General features: G+C 56.5%; 9 protein-coding genes across 9 annotated transcripts; 6 read left to right on the top strand and 3 right to left on the bottom strand.

Moving 5' to 3' along the window:
- Window positions 1-253: 253 nt before the first annotated feature.
- Window positions 254-1,118, top strand: VTJ04DRAFT_9391 (uncharacterized protein; the record flags this gene model as incomplete). The annotated part of the gene is made up of 3 exons (XM_069367933.1): window positions 254-556; window positions 677-892; window positions 1,035-1,118. The coding sequence occupies 3 exons, from the start codon at window positions 254-256 to the stop codon at window positions 1,116-1,118; spliced, it is 603 nt and encodes a 200-aa protein (XP_069216212.1).
- Window positions 1,119-1,232: 114 nt separating this feature from the next.
- VTJ04DRAFT_9390 (uncharacterized protein) lies at window positions 1,233-2,250 on the bottom strand (the record flags this gene model as incomplete). Its single annotated transcript, XM_069367932.1, has 3 exons — window positions 1,233-1,311; window positions 1,378-1,873; window positions 1,938-2,250. The coding sequence occupies 3 exons, from the start codon at window positions 2,248-2,250 to the stop codon at window positions 1,233-1,235; spliced, it is 888 nt and encodes a 295-aa protein (XP_069216211.1).
- Window positions 2,251-3,487: 1,237 nt separating this feature from the next.
- VTJ04DRAFT_9389 (uncharacterized protein) lies at window positions 3,488-4,562 on the top strand (the record flags this gene model as incomplete). The annotated part of the gene is made up of 2 exons (XM_069367930.1): window positions 3,488-4,315; window positions 4,374-4,562. The coding sequence occupies 2 exons, from the start codon at window positions 3,488-3,490 to the stop codon at window positions 4,560-4,562; spliced, it is 1,017 nt and encodes a 338-aa protein (XP_069216210.1).
- Window positions 4,563-5,273: 711 nt separating this feature from the next.
- On the top strand, window positions 5,274-7,055 carry VTJ04DRAFT_9388 (uncharacterized protein; the record flags this gene model as incomplete). Its single annotated transcript, XM_069367929.1, has 1 exon — window positions 5,274-7,055. One exon carries the CDS (start codon window positions 5,274-5,276, stop codon window positions 7,053-7,055), a length of 1,782 nt encoding a protein of 593 aa, XP_069216209.1.
- A 258-nt stretch (window positions 7,056-7,313) lies between these two features.
- Window positions 7,314-9,173, bottom strand: VTJ04DRAFT_9387 (uncharacterized protein; the record flags this gene model as incomplete). The annotated part of the gene is made up of 3 exons (XM_069367928.1): window positions 7,314-7,510; window positions 7,593-8,719; window positions 8,770-9,173. The coding sequence occupies 3 exons, from the start codon at window positions 9,171-9,173 to the stop codon at window positions 7,314-7,316; spliced, it is 1,728 nt and encodes a 575-aa protein (XP_069216208.1).
- A 1,091-nt stretch (window positions 9,174-10,264) lies between these two features.
- On the top strand, window positions 10,265-10,921 carry VTJ04DRAFT_9386 (uncharacterized protein; the record flags this gene model as incomplete). The annotated part of the gene is made up of 1 exon (XM_069367927.1): window positions 10,265-10,921. One exon carries the CDS (start codon window positions 10,265-10,267, stop codon window positions 10,919-10,921), a length of 657 nt encoding a protein of 218 aa, XP_069216207.1.
- Window positions 10,922-11,203: 282 nt separating this feature from the next.
- Window positions 11,204-12,136, bottom strand: VTJ04DRAFT_9385 (uncharacterized protein; the record flags this gene model as incomplete). Its single annotated transcript, XM_069367926.1, has 2 exons — window positions 11,204-11,746; window positions 11,819-12,136. 2 exons carry the CDS (start codon window positions 12,134-12,136, stop codon window positions 11,204-11,206), a joined length of 861 nt encoding a protein of 286 aa, XP_069216206.1.
- Window positions 12,137-12,704: 568 nt separating this feature from the next.
- Window positions 12,705-14,724, top strand: VTJ04DRAFT_9384 (uncharacterized protein; the record flags this gene model as incomplete). Its single annotated transcript, XM_069367925.1, has 3 exons — window positions 12,705-12,843; window positions 12,913-13,745; window positions 13,795-14,724. 3 exons carry the CDS (start codon window positions 12,705-12,707, stop codon window positions 14,722-14,724), a joined length of 1,902 nt encoding a protein of 633 aa, XP_069216205.1.
- Window positions 14,725-15,365: 641 nt separating this feature from the next.
- On the top strand, window positions 15,366-16,919 carry VTJ04DRAFT_9383 (uncharacterized protein; the record flags this gene model as incomplete). The annotated part of the gene is made up of 1 exon (XM_069367924.1): window positions 15,366-16,919. One exon carries the CDS (start codon window positions 15,366-15,368, stop codon window positions 16,917-16,919), a length of 1,554 nt encoding a protein of 517 aa, XP_069216204.1.
- Window positions 16,920-17,591: the final 672 nt, after the last annotated feature.

Genomic DNA, 17,591 nt, shown 5'->3' with positions numbered 1-17,591 from the left:
TGTCTCACTCCGATTACTTGCACTCAATTTCATTTCCGTCACTATTTTGAGCGGCGAACAGATTGAATTTTTGGTCTTTTTTGCCCACCATCTCGGTTTTTGATTGCTAAATATCGTCAACTCGGCTTCCCTCTCATCATCATCACATCATCATTACATTCTCGCCATCAATAAACTCTCTGTTGAAACTACCATTCATCTCGGGACCAAATCGCCTCAACCCCTTTCTCGATTCAACCGCCCATCACTCGCCATGCCGCCCACAGAACACGACATCCTGACCAACTACTTGCTCACCACTGCACAACTACCTTCCATCATCTCCTTGCAAGAATTCACGGCCCTATTCCCGCGGGCGCTTCAGTCCTCGCCACGGATTCGCAGCCTGTACCGGGACCTTCAAAGTCAGCGAAATGCGGTGGTGGACGAGGTCGCCTCAAACATCGACGAGGAAGCACGGCGGGGCAAGGCGATGCGGCGCGCCGTGGTACGGGCCCGACGAGATGCCGAGAAGATGGCAAGGGAGGAGGACGGTGAGGTTGAGATTGAACGGATGGTGAGTACTACCGTAATAATATTTCGGGGTCATGCCTGTCATCGCATTCATCTATCTGCCTCCGGGATTCCGTCGCCCGTCATGTTTTAAAATTCACTGCCTCCGTCTGACTCTGTGCAGCTAGGCAACTGGGCCGATCCATCAAATAACAGCGCCAATAAACACTCCCTGGACTCTATTCTGCCAGAGATGGAGAGTGCCGTCAGCGAGCTCGAGGCAGAGTTACAACTGCTCCAGGAGGAGGAAGCCTCCCTTTTGGCATCAATCCAACAAGCTGTTGGTGCTATGAGCGACCTGCGCTACGGTCGCTTGGCCAACAGCGAGCTTCCCGAACAGGTTCTTGACGGACTCGCCAACCTGGAAGAGATTTGTAGGACACAAAATTGAAATCGGTTGCATAGTCAGGAGCCAAAACCGTAGACTAAATTGTGTTCGCCTTCGACACCTGCCATCCGGCCTTCCCAGGTTACCGCTGTAGATGAACCAATATTGGCAAAATAACCCGTCCGCCTGTCCTTCCATCCAGCCCGACCTTAAGACATGTTCACCGAGCCAACAATAAATCACCCCATGAGCAACTTTCCCCTCCGCAGGTAATTACAGATGATACTTTGAAACGATAGCACCCCCAAGAAATCCAAGCATCTCCAGCGATGTTCGCGTGTCAATGTCTGTCTTAGTTGCCGCCAGCTTGCGCGGCTCCAGCGCCAGGAACAGCACCGGCTGGGGGGTTCAAGTGGCTCATGCGACGGTTCCTGGAGTCCCATACGTCAGCAAATCACTTCAACCGAAAATACATAGCATGAACGACAGCAACTCACATCATACTCCGACTCATGAACGACACGATCAGCATCATACCCCACGACGGGATGGCGGAGATGCCCCAAATGAAGTAGGCGACCGGCACCAGCAGGCCCAGCTTCGCCAGCTTGCCATCAAACGGATGGAAGTAGCCATCTGGGTCGTAGCGGTGCCAAACATCCTTCTTCTTCTGAGTCGGCACCCCGTCCTCACCAGTGACCTGCTCTTCGGTCTCGGTTTCAGGGGCAGGAGAGATAGCTTGCTTGTACGCCTCCACAATGTCCTCGGTGGTGACGGTCGTGGTATTCAGCTTGCGCATACGGATCTCGACGGGCGCCGGGGCAGGGAGCAGGTCGATAAGCCACAACACGCTGGTGGCAGCGGACCATGCGTTGCACAGCACCGGCTGGTCGTCGCAGTTAACATAGCCCAGGTGCAGGGCCTGCGCGGAGGGCAGGGAAGCGAAGCTGAGGGCGGAGGCATTCCAAGCTTGGTCGAGGCGGTCACATTGCCCTGAGAGGCTGGTTAGTTTGCCGTCGCTTTCATCTTGTACCGCGAAACAGCAAATGAGGCCTACCGAAACATGTCTTATTCCTCCCCGACACCAAGACCAGCCACTGCTCGGGGGTCGTCGCCTCGGGCTGGACGGGCTCGTACAGCGTGTCCTTCCAGTTGTCGAGCGTAAGCGTCGTGATCTTCTTAGGTTCGATGGGCTTTGTTGCTTTGTGGACCTGGGCAGCGGAGGCATCCTCGGTCTTGTCGGCCAGCGGTGCCGACGCCCCAAAGTTGCTGAGAAAGTTTTGGAACTTGGCCTTGTACTGCGCGAATGGGCTCTCGGCGGCCGAGGCCAGGACTGGTAGCGCCAGCACGGCGGTTGTGGAGAATCGCATTTTCGTGTGTGTTTGTGCGATTGAAGATGTTGATGGGAGAGGGGGAGGAAAAGGGGGAACGAGGAAGAGACAGATGGGAAGCAGGATAGGTATCTGTCGGTATGATTTGAAGCTGAGTTTTCTTGGGAGGATGATGTAAAATGAGGGGTTACAATGTATTGTCTTCTGGTTGCCAAGTGGGATGCAACAAGACGGGACACAGCCAGATGATGAAGATGGGATTGAAGCACGAGATGGAGTGAGAAGAGAAAAAGAAAGGAAGGAGGTCAACAGCCAAGCTCCAAGATGTTGGGAGGTTACCGAAATTCCCCAGATGGCAACTTGGGGCGAAGCGATGAGAAAGCGTGTTCCGTCGCTTCGCGACATGGGGCAGAGCCTAGAGCTTGGCCTGTTTTGGATTAGCGAGTGTGTGCCGCAGTGGGTCCCTCTCTGTCAGCCATGCACCGCGTCGCGTCAACCGGATCGCGGCACTGACCTCATCGAGTTCGAGCTGGGTCAACATGATGTCAAATCGCTAGGACAGGGACCAAGCTAGGAAATCCTCCAAAACACAGCAGATCATGGTAAGTGCATTCATCGACATGGCGAATTCGATGCAATTGGTTTCCAAACCTTGACTGACCCTACTTTCCAGGCACCAGGACGCCGTCGCCCGCCTGCCGCATCCCCCGCCGAAAACGCGATAGAATCCGATGCGCCTGCAAAGTCTGGCCGCGCCCGAGGGCGGAACAACACTGGCTCAGGAGGCAATCGACCAGATCGGACAGTACAGGTAGAACAGGCCGAACAGGTGGAGGCGTCGCCGGTCCCAAAGAAGAGGGGAAGGCCGCCCAAGACCCAAGATCCGAAACCCGAAGAGCCAGCACCAGATACACGGCCGAGGAAACGGAGAAAAGCCGCGGAGCCAGAATCTGCTGAACAGACACAATCTGAGACGAGAACAACTGCTCGGGTGCAGAGGGTGGAGCAGGATTCAGATGTGGCTGGAGGCCGTCGTTCTCCAAGAAATCGTCCATCGGGAGCTGCTGCTGAACAGCGCCCAAATCAGGAGGGACGAAAAAGCCGACAGGAGAACCGGAAAGACACTACTCAAGAGTCTTCGGAGTCTACCAGGTCAAACAGCAAATCAGGAAAAGCGGCAGTAGCTGAAAAGCAGAAACGTAGCCGTGAAACCCTCGCAGAGGTCTCCCTCTCCAACGCGCAGAATCAAACTTCCCCTCCGCAGACCGAGCAGACCATGAAACGGAACCGGGGCCGTCCTGATGCCTCCGACAACACTTCATCTCCTCGAGAACCAGCGAGCGCGGCCCCTACCCGACGTTCCAAACCAATCTCTGAGCATGAACCTCAACGCCACCCATCTTCACCTGAGCCTGCTCCCCCCGGTGCCACGACTGGCGCCACGCACAACAATGAGAACAATTACACACCATTCTTAACTACCCTCACCCGCTCCATCCCACGTTCCACTATTGCCAGTAAATGGACTCCCCTTGATGCGCCATCCATCTCCGCCATTGAGGCTATCCTCACTGACTGCACCCTCCCTATACTCCACCGCCTTCGCGACCGCGACGCCCGCTACGCCCAGGCGCAGTCTATCCTCACGACCTTTTCCGCCAGGCTCCGCTCTAAGCTTGCCAAAGGCATGCCATTTCCCCCACCGTCTTTACCAGCCACCTCCACGTCAGCGCGCGGGCGGGGCAGTGGAAAGAAAGGTGCGGGCGCGGAGAAGGCGGCTGCTAGTCACGCGGCGGAATTTGATTTTGAGCAGACTGTCGCGGCAATCGCCGGGCTGGAAAGGGCGCTAGATCCCTTGTTGCACAGCGTGGAGTTGTTGAAGGCGGAAAAGGAACGGGAGGAGAGGGCACTGGAGAGAGATTATGCGGCGCTGAGGGAACTGGAGGGAAACGCGCGCGCGCAGGCCAGGGGTTGGAAAGAGGGAGAAGGGAAAGGGAGAGATCATCCCCTTGCTGCTGGTGTCGGCGGCGGGGCGAAGAGCAATGGGGGTTTGGAAGTTGTGGTGCCGAAGGGGGAGGAAGTAGTCGTGGGGGGCGTGTTTAAAGTGAGTGCTTTTGGTTTCTTGGTTGTTTGTTTGGGATGTTGCTAACCTGGACATTTAGGACTTACAGGACGAGGAGGAACTCCTGGCGCTCTCGCAGCAGATCAGCAGCCACATGGAGAGCATGCAGAACAACCTCGGCCAGATCCAGGGTATTCTCCCTGCCATTGCGAAGAGCCGGGCCGCATTGCAGGGGACGCTGTGCGAATACTTGGATCCCGAGCAGTATGAGCAGGTGGTGCTCGGGTAGGATGAGGCTGGGAGAAAACTGGATGAAGGAAATATTGTTAACTTCGAAGGCGCGGCGCATGGCGACTTGGATTTGGGTGCGCGAAAGGCGGAATGACTTGGTATCTGGAGGTTCGGGGACTTGGGACGTGGGCAGAAAACAAGGATGATACCCCATAAGTCAGATGGAACGGCACGGTGTCGAGTATGGCGTAAACTGGCGTTGTTTGGCTTTATGTCATGTCTGGGTGTTTCCCATGTCTGCGACTTTATCATTCGGGCGGCGAGGCTTCTAGGTCCTCACTCCTGGCCGGTGTCGACAGCACCAACCAGTGGAGGGAACTTCAAATGATACCGTATCTTATTACATGTTACGCCACGGCTGTCGAACGAAAATTACCAGTTTCGCGGTGTGGAGCTTGCTCAGATGAAACAAACATCAACCTTCCAAAATCTTTCACAACTTGAACTTGTCATTCTCAGCTGAAGTCTCAAAACCCATGTGTAGGTATTTTGAGTGAGTCGAGAATTGCCAGTTTCAGTCCCTGGGTTTATTTACCTCTCCCCAGTTTTGGCCTAATTAACTTGGGCTTGATCATCAATGCAACTCGGCGCCGTGAAAGTTTTCTCACGGCGTCTCGTTTCACTTTCACCAACGCCACTCACACGCCAATTCCTCCCGAATCCATCCCGGCTGGCGATATCGAGAATCAACTCGCTGCTTATGTCTGCCATGGCAACCAATCAGCCAACCCAGCATGATGCCGGCGCTGCCTCTGCGCCACCTCCCGTGGAGGACCTCAAGCAGCCCACAAAACGGCCGTTTGATGGACACCAACAACGCAAGCCCAAGCACAGGAAAAAGCAACCGAAGCAGCCGAAGCCCATGGTCGAGGGATCCCATGAGGAGATCTTGCTCTTCGAGGTGCAGGCGATGCTCAAGGCGCAAAGGATAGCTGACGGGACAGAGACGGACGAAGTCCCTGAGATCGATATCGCCTCTCTTCCTGAAGTCAGCGCCGAGATCGAGCTCGATGTCGTCGAGCTGTCATCTACCGGTGACGCCTTGGCCCGGCAAAAAGGCTCCAACCACGTATATGTGGTACCCTTCTCCGTCCCTGGGGATACGGTCAAGGCGCGTGTACGTCACCACAACCTCGACGACGGCTACACCCATACCGACTTTCTGTCCGTCGTCAGCCCTTCCCCTCTCCGCGATGACAGCCGCATCCGCTGCAAATACTTCGCGGCCTGCTCCGGTTGCCAGTTCCAAATGCTCGACTACGCGGAGCAACTGAAAATCAAGCGCAACATCGTAGTCAAGGCTTACCGCGCCTTCTCCGGCCTGTCCCCCGATGTCGTCCCTGACATCCTCCCCACTATCGGAAGCCCGTTGCAATACGGCTATCGCACCAAGCTCACACCGCACTTTGACGGCCCTCCCGGCTGTTTCCGCCGCAAGGGACCCAAGCAAACCTTCACCTCCCCTCCTCCCTTTGGCTTCACCCCAAAAGGCACGCGCAGGGTCATGGACGTCGAGGATTGCCCAATCGGTACCGACGCCGTGCGGAAGGGGCTCGCTGCTGAACGGGAGCGGCTCAAGACAGAGTACACCAAGTACACCAGGGGCGCGACGATCCTGTTGCGCGAGAGCACGACGCGCGTGCGCAAATCGTCGCCAGGAGAAGTTGTACCTGTGCCTGAAGGACTCCCGGCCGATGCCGTGAGGGTCGAGACGGATGCGTATGTCGATTTCAAGACGTGCATCACCGACCAGAACGCGACCGCGACCGAGTACATTGACGACTTTGTCTTTACCAACCCCGCGGGAGCATTCTTCCAAAACAACAATTCCATCTTGTCGCCGTTTACGGCGTATATCCGCGAGCACATCCTCCCGAGGGATAACGATGACCAGACCACGGGAAGGAAAAAGCCCATCAAGTACCTCATCGACGCCTACTCCGGGTCGGGACTCTTCACCATCACCCAGGCATCGCTTTTCCCGGGAGGCAGCATCGGCATTGACATTGCCGAAAAATCCATCGCTTTTGCCAGACGGAACGCGGCGCTCAACGGGCTGGTAGGCAGCCGCGAACCCACTCCCACCTCCACAAACAACCACGGCCAGAGGCAAAACAAGACCTGCAAATTCATCGCCGCCGATGCTCCAGAGCTCTTCAAGTCGGTCCGCGGAGTGTACGATCCCGACGAAACCGTCGTGGTTCTCGACCCGCCGCGAAAAGGTTGCGATGCATCGTTCCTGCGGCAGCTGCTCGAGTATGCGCCTCGCCGGGTGGTCTATGTGAGCTGTAATGTGCATACGCAGGCGAGGGATGTGGGCATTCTGGTACGAGGGAGCGTGCAAGGGTTTATGCCCGGGGAGGCCGCAAAGGAAGAAGCCGAGGGGCAGAAGAAGGTGCGGTATGAGATTGAGAGTATTAGGGGTTTTGATTTCTTCCCGCAAACAGGACATGTGGAGGGTGTTGCAGTTTTGAACCGGGTTGATGCGTAGCAGCACGGGTGTTTAGAGGGCAAGAGACTCGCGATGAGATGATGGCATATGAAAGACAAGAATACTGTTTCACTGGCCGAGATGCATGCTGAAAAGTCTGAACATTACCCCAACGCCCACGATTGATGAAAAAGAGGCACATCGAGATCAAATATATAGAAAGGGTATCTTATCCTCCCGCATGGGTATGCGCTGTACCAGAGCCAAACCAAGAACCCCGAAAAAACCATTGAAGAAAAAATTGCCTGGTAGCCAGGACTAATGCGTCTTCCGAACCCGCACCGACTTCGCCTTGAACAGACCCTCAGTCTGCTCGATCCAACGCCTGGCAAATTCCTCCTCAGTGAAGCGTTGGGCAGACCTACGGGCGCGGAGACGCACAGCCAAGGGGTCGGGCAGGGTGAGCGCCTTGTCGAAGGCGGCAGCAAACTCGCTGGCTGTTGTTGCATGGAAACCTGCAAGGCAGAGAGTCAGCGCCGCAGCCGACGGTTTTGAGCCATCACGTCTCTCACAAGTATTGAGAATTTGAGCACTTACCTGTTGGGTTCCCCTCGATATCTACCACAATATCCATCTTTGGCCCTCCACTATCATGGACGACGGCCACAAGCCCGGAAGCTTGGTACTCAACCACTCCGATGCCGAAATGTTCATTCCACATGGCATTGACGCCCACCGATGCTCTTCTCAGCAGGTCCAGGACATCCTTCCAGGGCGCATCTAACCTGAACTCGACCCGGTCCTTGATGTGAAGCTCATTCGCCAGCAACCGCAGCTGATAAACACGCTTTGAGTCAGCATCGCCGCGAACGCTCCCAACGAGCACCAGTCGCGCGCCGTCCGCCGCTTTCGTGTATTCAGAGGACTTGACAAACTCGGCGAAGGCCTGGAGAATAAGCTGGTGATTCTTTTCTGGCCGGAACTGGGCAATGTACAACAGCATTTTCTCCCGACGCTGATCACTGGCAGGGGAGACGTCGACCTCGCGCAGGAGCTCGCTGACCGCAACGGGAGGGTAGACGACCGCGATGGGTGGCTGGCTGCTCTGTCTCCGCGGACCCCACAGCTGCTGGATATGATTCTGCGTCCAGGAAGAGTTGGTCATGACGACATCGGCCGAGGCGCCGACAAGGGAGTAAGCGGCAGCGAAGAGGCGCCAGTACCGCTTCTTGAGAGCGCCGCGCAACCCAACACCCTGACCGGCATTCAGGCCCTTGTCTCCGACAGCAGAGGAAGGATCCAGAGAGTCAAGCATGTCGGTAGATATGGTTGGGTAGTGCACATACGCTGCCGTCGGCACTGATTTGCCAAAGAGAAACTTGGCTAGGCCGAGGGCAAATGCATAGCCCATCGTGTCAATGAAGATATCCGGGACGAGAAGCGAAAAGGCATCCCAGGCCATGATGATGGAGCCTAGAGACTGGCCGGCCAGAGTGAAGCGCGGCCAAGTGGAGGCGAGGACCCAGTGGCGGGTGGTGAGGTAAAGGAAATGGATGGTAGGAGGATGCAGCTGAATGTTGAAGCGGGATGAGACCCGGGAGAGTATGGCATCCTTGGTGACGCCGTGATCGCCGGTATAGACGACGCAGGTGGCACGGGGCCAACGCTGCTGGGTGGCGCGGATGGCGGCCCAGAGGACTCGTTCTCCTCCGCCGCCGGCATTGCTGGGAGGCATGGTCAGCAAGCGGTGAGTATAATCTGGATGAATACTCACCAAAAGGGGTGGAAGAAGCCGATGATGCCGTCCCAATCCTCGTCCTCTGATGGAGCACCGTTCTTGGACGTGCCCAGGTTGAAAGTGTCCACTTTTTCCCAATCACCATCTTTGCCATCCTCAGTCTTGCTGGGATTGGATGAATTTTTCCTCTCTTCAAAGTACTTATTCTCTTCTGACCTAGTCAGCTCAACGATCTCACGGCGGCGATGCGCGCTCCGTTGTTGAAGACGCCAGCCAAATGCAAATCCTATGGCCTTCCACAGGAATGGGAGCACCATGTACGCTAGCGGTGCCAGGCATAGGACCAGAATGGCCTTTGAGAAGAGCGTGTGGCTTGCAAGGGACGAGGACGGGGAGCACATGTTGGCCCCGTCGTCTATGGCACAGGAAGACGACGCCATTATCTTTAGGAGTTTATCGCTATGGTGTGCGCATGGCTCGGGAGAATCAAGTGGTTAGGTAATGTATCCCAGTTAGCTCAGAGAGTCAGAGAAAGGAATTAAGAGTGACCGAAATTCGAGAGGAGAAGGACGAGGATGGATCGTGGAAGTCCAGAGGCAGGAGCATATTTCAGGTTGCTTCTGACATGGATGCCCCACGCCATTTCACGGACACCTCAGCAGTTTCCAATTCCCCATCCCCAGGCCCGTCGGCGGCAGCGGTGCAGTGGAACGGCCCACTCTCATGCGGTAGTCCCGCTCCGCCAAGCCCTGTGCATCAGCCTCAAAGCAACCAATCTGCTGGGGCTTCCTCCCGTTGCTCGACTGCTGCTTTGAGAGCCGCATGTGAACGGTGAGAGGGGTTGAGAGGCCGGGCGTCAACTTTCAACACAACCTCGTTCTCTTGATAAGCAGTCGCCACACATGGTGTCCAGGCAGCCCAATTGACTCCAAAAATGAGACATTCCGGCATCCGAGTTATTCCCGGACTCCGGGCATCACGCTCCGGCTTCATCAGGTCGTCGTTGTCATCATTCTCATCCCAACCCTCACCCCTCTCATACTCCTCACGACTCTCATCCAAACATCCCACTTCTCTCCTCTCACAACAACACACTTACCACTCCTCCTCTAGTTTCACTGGCCTCCGCCAAGCTGGTGTCACAACCACCACCCTCTTCTCCATCAAGCGACGTCAGCCACATTCACCCTATCCTCCCCACCACCACCAATCTCGGCGGCATTTCTCTGTCGCCACCGCGCTCACCACAGCTCTCGACACCGCCGTCACAGCCTCTCAATCCACACTTCACCTCTTACATGACTTCGGCACGCCATGGTACCTCGCAATCCCGCTCTTCGCAGGCTGCGTCAGCCTGATCACACGTGTGCCTACCACAATTTACACCCGCCGCATCGCCCAGCGTCGGAACCTGTTATTTCCCATTCTCCGCGCCTGGAATGTAAGACAGAGGAGGCTGTCCTTGGACGAGAAGCACCAAAGCCCCGCGAGCCGCGGCATGTCCTGGCCAGCGCATCAAATTCACCTCAACATGAAGGCATTGGAAAAGAGGTGGGGAACGCAGAGTTGGAAGGAGTATGTTCCAGCTCTGGCTGTGTTCCCGGTATGGATGGTGGGGATCGAGGGGGTGAGGAGGTTGTGCGGTGGTCCGAGGGGGTGGATTGGGACGTTGCTGTTCGGGGCGGGCTCGAGCGAAGGGACTGAGGCGCTGGCAAACGGGGCTGCAGCAATGGGGGATGGACTGGCCGCAATGACGCCGTACATGGCCGACCCATCGTTGATGACCGGCGGGTGTCTTTGGTTTACCAACCTTGCGGCAGCGGATCCTTACCACATCCTCCCGTTTGCGCTGTCGGCCATCCTTGTCGCCAATATGGCTCCCAGAAACAAAATCGCATGGAGGGTGCTGCTGACGGGGGAGCCGTCCCCGGGTGCATTGCCGGGGACAGTTCCTGTGCAATGGCGGCTGCGGCTTCAACGGTCATTGCTGCTTGTCGCCTTAGCAGTTGGGCCGATGACCATGGACCTTCCAGCGGCGCTGCATCTATACTGGCTCGCGTCTGCTACCATCTCGTACGTGTCAACAACCGTCATTTGGCGGACCATGCCACTGCCCAAGATACTTCCTCCGGCAACAAACGAGCGGGATATCGCGATGCCGAAGCGCGACCCAGCCAGGAAGCATTAAATCGGATGGCAACGGCAGAAACGAGGGCGGGGAAAAGACATGAGTTCAATAGAATTTGTAACGACTGCTGTAGGAACAAGAGGAGACACGTAAACAATCCAGCGGGACAGACAGACCACCCCTATGTTAGCGCCCAACGCCTGTACCAAGATACACATTCCCCCAAACAACAAGATGACAAGAAAGCCGACCGACCTGTCCACTGAAGCGAGAACAGCACACCTCTTCAACCCACCTAGAAAAGGGTGGTAGTTGATTACCCAAGAATTTCGTGTCAACCCATCACCCCAAGAAAATAGCCAACAAAATAATGGTTAAAATCACGCTCAGCACAACCAGCAAACAACACATCCTCCCGCGTGCCTTCTTTTGGTACCGCGCCGCCGAGCGTAGCTCCCGATCCGCACCGCGGGTGTCGTCGCGAACGGCTTCGACGTTGCGCTCGATCGTGTCCAGCACCTCCCCCTGTTCTGTTACGATCTGCGCCACCTGCTGGAATAAGACGTTCAAGTCGCCGACGCCCTGCTCGATGGCGCGGATCTCACGCTCGCGTTCAAGAATCAAGGCTTCCTGGAAGTCGACTTCGTCTTGCGGCGCGAGGCGGGTGAGTTCTTGTTGCTGCTGCTGAAGGAGAGGCTGCTGGTCGTGAGAGCCGGCAGCGGCACCAGCAGTGCCTGTCGCGGCGTGTTCGTGCTCTACGGCGGCGCGCGCAGCGGATACTGAGGCTTTTTGCTTCTCGAGAGCTTGGCGCTGGAGGTTCTGGAATTCGGAGAGCGACGCTTGGAATTCGCGAGAGAGTTTTTGCTGCATGTATTTTTGCGTTGGCTGGAGGAGAGCAGGGCAGATTTGGTCAGTCGGTGATCACCTATTGTGACTCTGATAGGATCAACAACATACCGTAACATCCTCCCAAGCCTGTATCTTCTTTACCCCCTCGCCAACCTCCTTGAAAAGATCGCGCGACTGCTCCAACAAGTCGTTCACGCGCTCGCGCACTCGTGGGGTGTCCCGCCGTGTGCCCAGGTGGCTGACCTCCCCGCTGAGTCGCTGGTTGTTTCCGTTGAGCTTGAACAGGCGATTCATAAGGTCCTGTGACAGGCGCTGGAACTCGGGGTCGTCGCTGTAGGGAGCGGATGCGGAGCCGGAGGCGCCAGCGCCCGATCTCCGGCCACTGCCTCGCCCCGCCTCAAGGGAGGAAAGTTGGTCGAAGGACATGGTCGGTGGATGATGGAATACAGTGTTATCGGTGTATGTCTATAGCTTCAGTGGCGGAATTGCAGTAGCGAGCGATCTGATTAGTAGAGGTGATTCGAAGGCCGGTTGCGGTATCCGGGGAATTGTCGGATTCGGAGTTGACGGAGTTGGGGAGGTGAAACCTGAACGTATGGAGATAGGTGATGGAGTTTGTTTGGAGTCGGCAGGCAGGTGATCAGGTGCCTCGCCTGGCCGTCCAGTCCTTGTCCGGCGGCTTCCTGGGTTGGCTGCTCCTGTCACGGCCCGGGCTCGAAGAGGCACCCGCCCCACGCCTGACGTAATCCCTGGTTGGCCAATCACACTGTGGGGCCCCTGCACCTGTGGGCTTGGCGTTGCAATCGGGTCGCAGGGGCTTGGCATGAGCTCTGCCTCGCGTCTCCGTTGCAGCTTGCATCTCAATGGGTTTTGTTCAGTCAACAGCTGCCATTTTTTGTTTACAAACTTTCCATCACCATCTCGGCAATCCTCGTCTTCCACCACCACCCCCCATCGCCACCGCTGGAGCTATCTCCGACCATGCCCAGCGACCATGGCTGCAGCTACAGTAAGGAGATCGCCGTATAAGGACTTTTTGCAGCCCGCTTTGCAGCGGCGCTTCGCAACCGCAAGTCTCGTGGTGCTGGCCATCGCATACCTCCAGTCCCTGTTGCTGGCGAGTTGGACTTCTTGTGAGTTTGGGTGGTCAAATGGACGCCAAGGGGGATCTATCTCATTGCTAATACTAACACCCTTCTCAGTCTTCTGGTCCTGGTTCCCCATCGGACCGACCGGCTTCCGTGCTATTCCCCTTTTCTTCGGCGGCATTCTCGTTGTCATCCTGCGAATTTCCCAATACCATCCTGGCCTGCGCACCTCCAACTCGGGATTTCAAACCTTCCTCGACTATGCACTGAAGTGGAACACACTCGAGACAATCTTCGCTTACACCTCCTCCGCTATCATCTTCGGTTTCATCTACCTCTGGTCCCTCGACGAAGATGCAGGTCTCGAGTTTGTCACCTACTACACGGCTGACCGAGCCCGTTTGAACGAACGGCCATTGCTTCTGCTGTCCTATCTTTCACTTCTCGGCGTCTACCAAGCAATTCTGCATCTCGTTCAAGATGTCGACCGCTTAAAGCTGGGCGCTGCCCGGCCGCAGAACGGGAGTGCTGCAGGTCAAGAGGATGGCGACCCGTCGGTCCAACTGCGTCGTTTCCGCGATCGCCTACCCTCCGTCCTAGCCTACGCCGTCAACCACGCCCTCATCGGGATGCTCTTCAGCACATTTTTCTATCCTGTCTTCGTGCGCAGCTGCGTGTGGAAGACTACCCTGTTCTTCCTGCGACCCATCTACAACCTTCCGCGCAGCAGCAATCTTCCTTCCAGCTTTCCTATTTCGGCCGCACTTTTATTCCGGGGTCTCATCTCAGGCGCAATGCTCATGTTTGCTTGGGCTGCTGCGAACACGGCCTTTTCGTTGTTCTTGGCCAAGCACCCGCTCAAGAACGGGAAGCCCCTAACCTCGGACTCGAAGGATCCCAATGGGAGCCTCCTGAACGGACTCAAAAATAAGAAACTGTCCATCAAGGTGAGTGTGCTCTGAAGTGTCCAACTCACTTCCCACGCTAACAGCACAGTGTTTCGCCATGTGGGAGCTGGCCTTGATAGCCCGCGACTTTCCCGACCGACGCAAATCCATCTACGAGGACATTGACCGGAAGGACGGGCCTATGTGGTCGCAAGTTTACAAGATCTGCACGGATATTCTCAAGATCCTGGAGACAAACATGGACGCGTACACGGCAGGGCCTCCGAAGCCCGAACCCGCGCCGGCCACCGAACCTGTGACAACGGAGAAACACCGCCTCACGGATCCGCCGAAGGACGACGACATCTTCCAAACTGTCCCTCAAAGCAAAGGGCTTCGCGGTCAGGCTGAAAAGGCGGCCAGCCAAGCTGTCCTTGCACCCGGCCAAGGCTCCCCCCTCCGCCCGGCCGCCCAAAAAGCTGTCGAGACTGCCAAGCAGCGCCTTGCTGATCTCCAGAAGGAAGCTACTGGTACCAGTGACTCCCCTGGCCTCCTCCGCGACAAGGCCATCCAGATCTTGCAGACGCCTATTGGCTGGCCGTTCCGGCAACAATACTGTCGTCGCGTTGCGCGCGGCGTGCTGGGTGCGCCTTATGGAGAGCCAACTCTCTACATCAACGCTGCGTACGCGCTGGGCGGACTGGCTGCGCATTCGCTACGTGAGGATAAGTACGGACATGTGCAGCGAGACGTCGCCTCTCTGGTGCGCACGCTTACGGCTCTGGCCCGCAAGTTGGATCAGTTCCGTGCCGAGCTGCCGACACACTGGACAGATGTGGATGCAGAGAGGGAGTGCCCTGAGGTGGACGAGGTGCGGTCTGCGCTGAGAGATGCGCTGCGCGCACTGGTGGAGGCTTTTGGCCCGTATGCGAGGGATTTGAGGCTGAGCTTGGGGGATATGAGGCTGGCGAGGGAAGCGGCAGGGTTGGTGGAGAGTGAGAAGGAAACGGTTGAGGTGAAGAACGGCAAGACGAGGTGACATGTTGGGTTCTAAGAGAGATGATGGATGGGACGGTAGTAACATTTCATAGATGGAGTCTGGTTCGGATTGGGAAGAACGGGCGCATAGCAAAATGTTGCATTTGCGATTGGACTTGTATCTGTAGTGTATACCGTAATACTCGAGACCCTGGAACCCGGGTGTTTTCTTGCTATACGGAGTAGGGAGTACCGTGTCGGTTGTCCGCCTACTGCGTGGTGACGTCTCAAGGGGTGCGATCTAAGGTACTTGGTACGCATCTATGTACATTAGACCCTAACCCTGCCACAGCGGTTCCCATGTTCGGCCCGATGACAGGGGCAGCATTGACGGAGCTTTCAACGTCATTCCCTTCATCCTCCTTTTTCCCCCTTGCTTGCTGTTGCTGTTTACAACGGGACTGCAGCCACAACCGGGCGACGACACAGACAACCGCCGGTTCCAATGCGCAACGACCGTCCGACGCAGCCATGACCATCGCCAGTCGCCGGCTGCCGTACCACGCGCAGATTCAGCGCTGCAGCAGCTCGGCGCATCGCTCGACGCGCACAACGTGATCGCGTCTCGGTCCCAGCAAGACGAGGGACCGTTTCTCAACAGCCACGACGGCCTTCCGCGGTTCTGCTTAGGCGACCACAGCCATGGCATCCCTCGGAAATATGCCGCTGGTCTCCCTCCTCTACATCCTCGTCTACAATGTCGCCTACTACTTCCTGTACCTGGTCCTCTTCGCCGTGCTCGTTGTCACCCCAATCGATATCATCCAGCAGGGCGTTGAGACTCGCCGGAACTACGACATCCTCGCCTTGATCATCGTTTATGTCGTCACCATTTGCGTCGTCGCCTTCATCTACGCTGCCCGCCTTTACATCTCCCGATCGGTGCTTGCTTCGATTCCAAAGCAATGGGTTCCGATAGAAAAAGGAGATGTGCCGCCTGCCGTAAGGCGGATGATTGTGGAGGGTCTGAGTAGGAGCGCCGAGATTGCGTGGGAAGCGAGACCGAGGAATCCGCTGGTGGTCTTTGATTCGAAGGTGACAACACCGGCAGCCGCCGCCGCCGGCAGCGGACAGAAAGAAAACCCCCGTTCTGCCGGTACATATGCGCCCACCCAACCGACGACCAACGACGGCATCCACGTCCTATCCCTCTCTAACGGCCGCCCTTTCTGGCGCAATATCGAACACCCCGGCTGGTCACCCCCGACAGCCCGTGACATCCAGCCCAATTTGCAATACGAAACCGTCGTTACCGAGTTGCCGAACCTTATCGAAGCGAGGGCGCTGACGCTTGCTCCGCGAGACCCTCACGCTCCGCTGCAACAGCAACAACATCAGCACGGTCAGCAGCCGCTCGATCCACGGGCGGTTGCTTTGTTAACAAGGCCTGAGTGTGCGGGATTAAGAGAATACCTGACCTGTTTGACCGAGTTGGATGTGTTGGGGCCGGGTATGCAGGAAGTGGTTGTGGAGTTTTTGGGGAGATATGAGGCGGCGAGGTTTTCCGGCCGGCCGCTAACGGCGGGACAGTTCAAAGAGTTGATGGGACTGTTCGCGGAGGTGCTGAGGGGAATGAAACCCCTTGCGCCGGGGTTTTTGGATGATGCGGATGTTGGGGACGGGGGTTCTTCGTTTGAAGGGATCTCAGTGTTGGACGGGGGAGGGATAGATGGGACAGGGGAGAGTGATATTGACAATGATGCTCCGCGTGAGACTAGCCCTTCCAGTGAGGGTGGAGAGCGAGATTATGCTGCCTTTGGAGGGAGGAACAACGGCAAAGGCGTCAACCTCGCGCCCGACTACATAACCCGCCGACCGAGTCATGCCTCAACCTCGACTACCTGGACAACTGCTTCTTCCTCGTCGTCAGTCGCCCGCCCGTCTGGCCTACGTGATTCAAACACATCCCCACCATGGGAAAGTATTTCACGCGGTCGGCGAAAGCAGCATTATCGAACAGCCCCGACAACACCGCGCAGCGTAACAAAACGACCAACAGGGTTTATCCCGTCGGGACCGTCTGGAGACTTGGCCAGCAGTAGTAACAGCAGTTTTGCGCACACGAGGAGGCCGTATGAGGTTAGTGACGAGGAGAGTTATGATAGCGAAGCTGGCGTGTTAGGAGAGGGTGCGGAGAGTGGAAGAGGTGACGAGGATGGTGATGAGGGGTCGGTGATTCACCTTGGGATTGGGTAGGGGTGATAGATGGGTAAACATAGGGAGTTTTGAGGGTAACTGCGTTAAGCTGGCATGTACATAGTAGTGTTTAATGATAATATGATAGTTAGACTTGTCTTGTTGCGGCGGGTGGTGGGCGGCAAAGTTCTTGGGTTGGGAGAACTGGTCCGCGTGGTGCCCATCTCCTTGAATGGACCAGGACAACCGGTATTGCGAATTGTCCACCTCCGCATGGCCATGGATCTTCTTCACTGTTGGTGTCTCGAGCCCGCCCGGGCCATCCTTCTCAGCCAGGTCATCAGTCAAAACCATGTCATGGATGCCTTTTTGAGCGATGGGGAGCAGGACTTGGTGACCACCGCCAAGTCGTTTGCTTACCCATTCGGTCTCAGGCATGCTCATCTTCATTTATTACATTGCGACACTCACCACGCAACCGCCTTGTATCATCTTGTAGCAACCTGGAAGGTCACCCTAGTCCAATGTACCTCTCCTCACCGAGAACCTGCCGGGGAGACAGATGCGGCTACTCCAGGGATACTTGCCTATGAAGCTTGTCTAAGCCGACGAGGTCCCATTACCACCTTCGTCCTTTGACCTCGGTGAAGGTCCCTGACTATCGCTCAAGTCAGCAGTCTCGGACCTGCGATGACGTTGTGCCACGATTCGGCATGCTTCGTTCAATTTGGC

Source organism: Mycothermus thermophilus (assembly GCF_041956435.1).
Source record: "Mycothermus thermophilus strain CBS 625.91 unplaced genomic scaffold VTJ04scaffold_6, whole genome shotgun sequence".
In the NCBI taxonomy this organism is placed as follows: Eukaryota; Fungi; Ascomycota; class Sordariomycetes; order Sordariales; family Chaetomiaceae; genus Mycothermus; species Mycothermus thermophilus.
The sequence above is the reverse complement of the archived record's forward strand: the minus strand, read 5'-3'. Positions and strand labels throughout refer to the sequence as shown.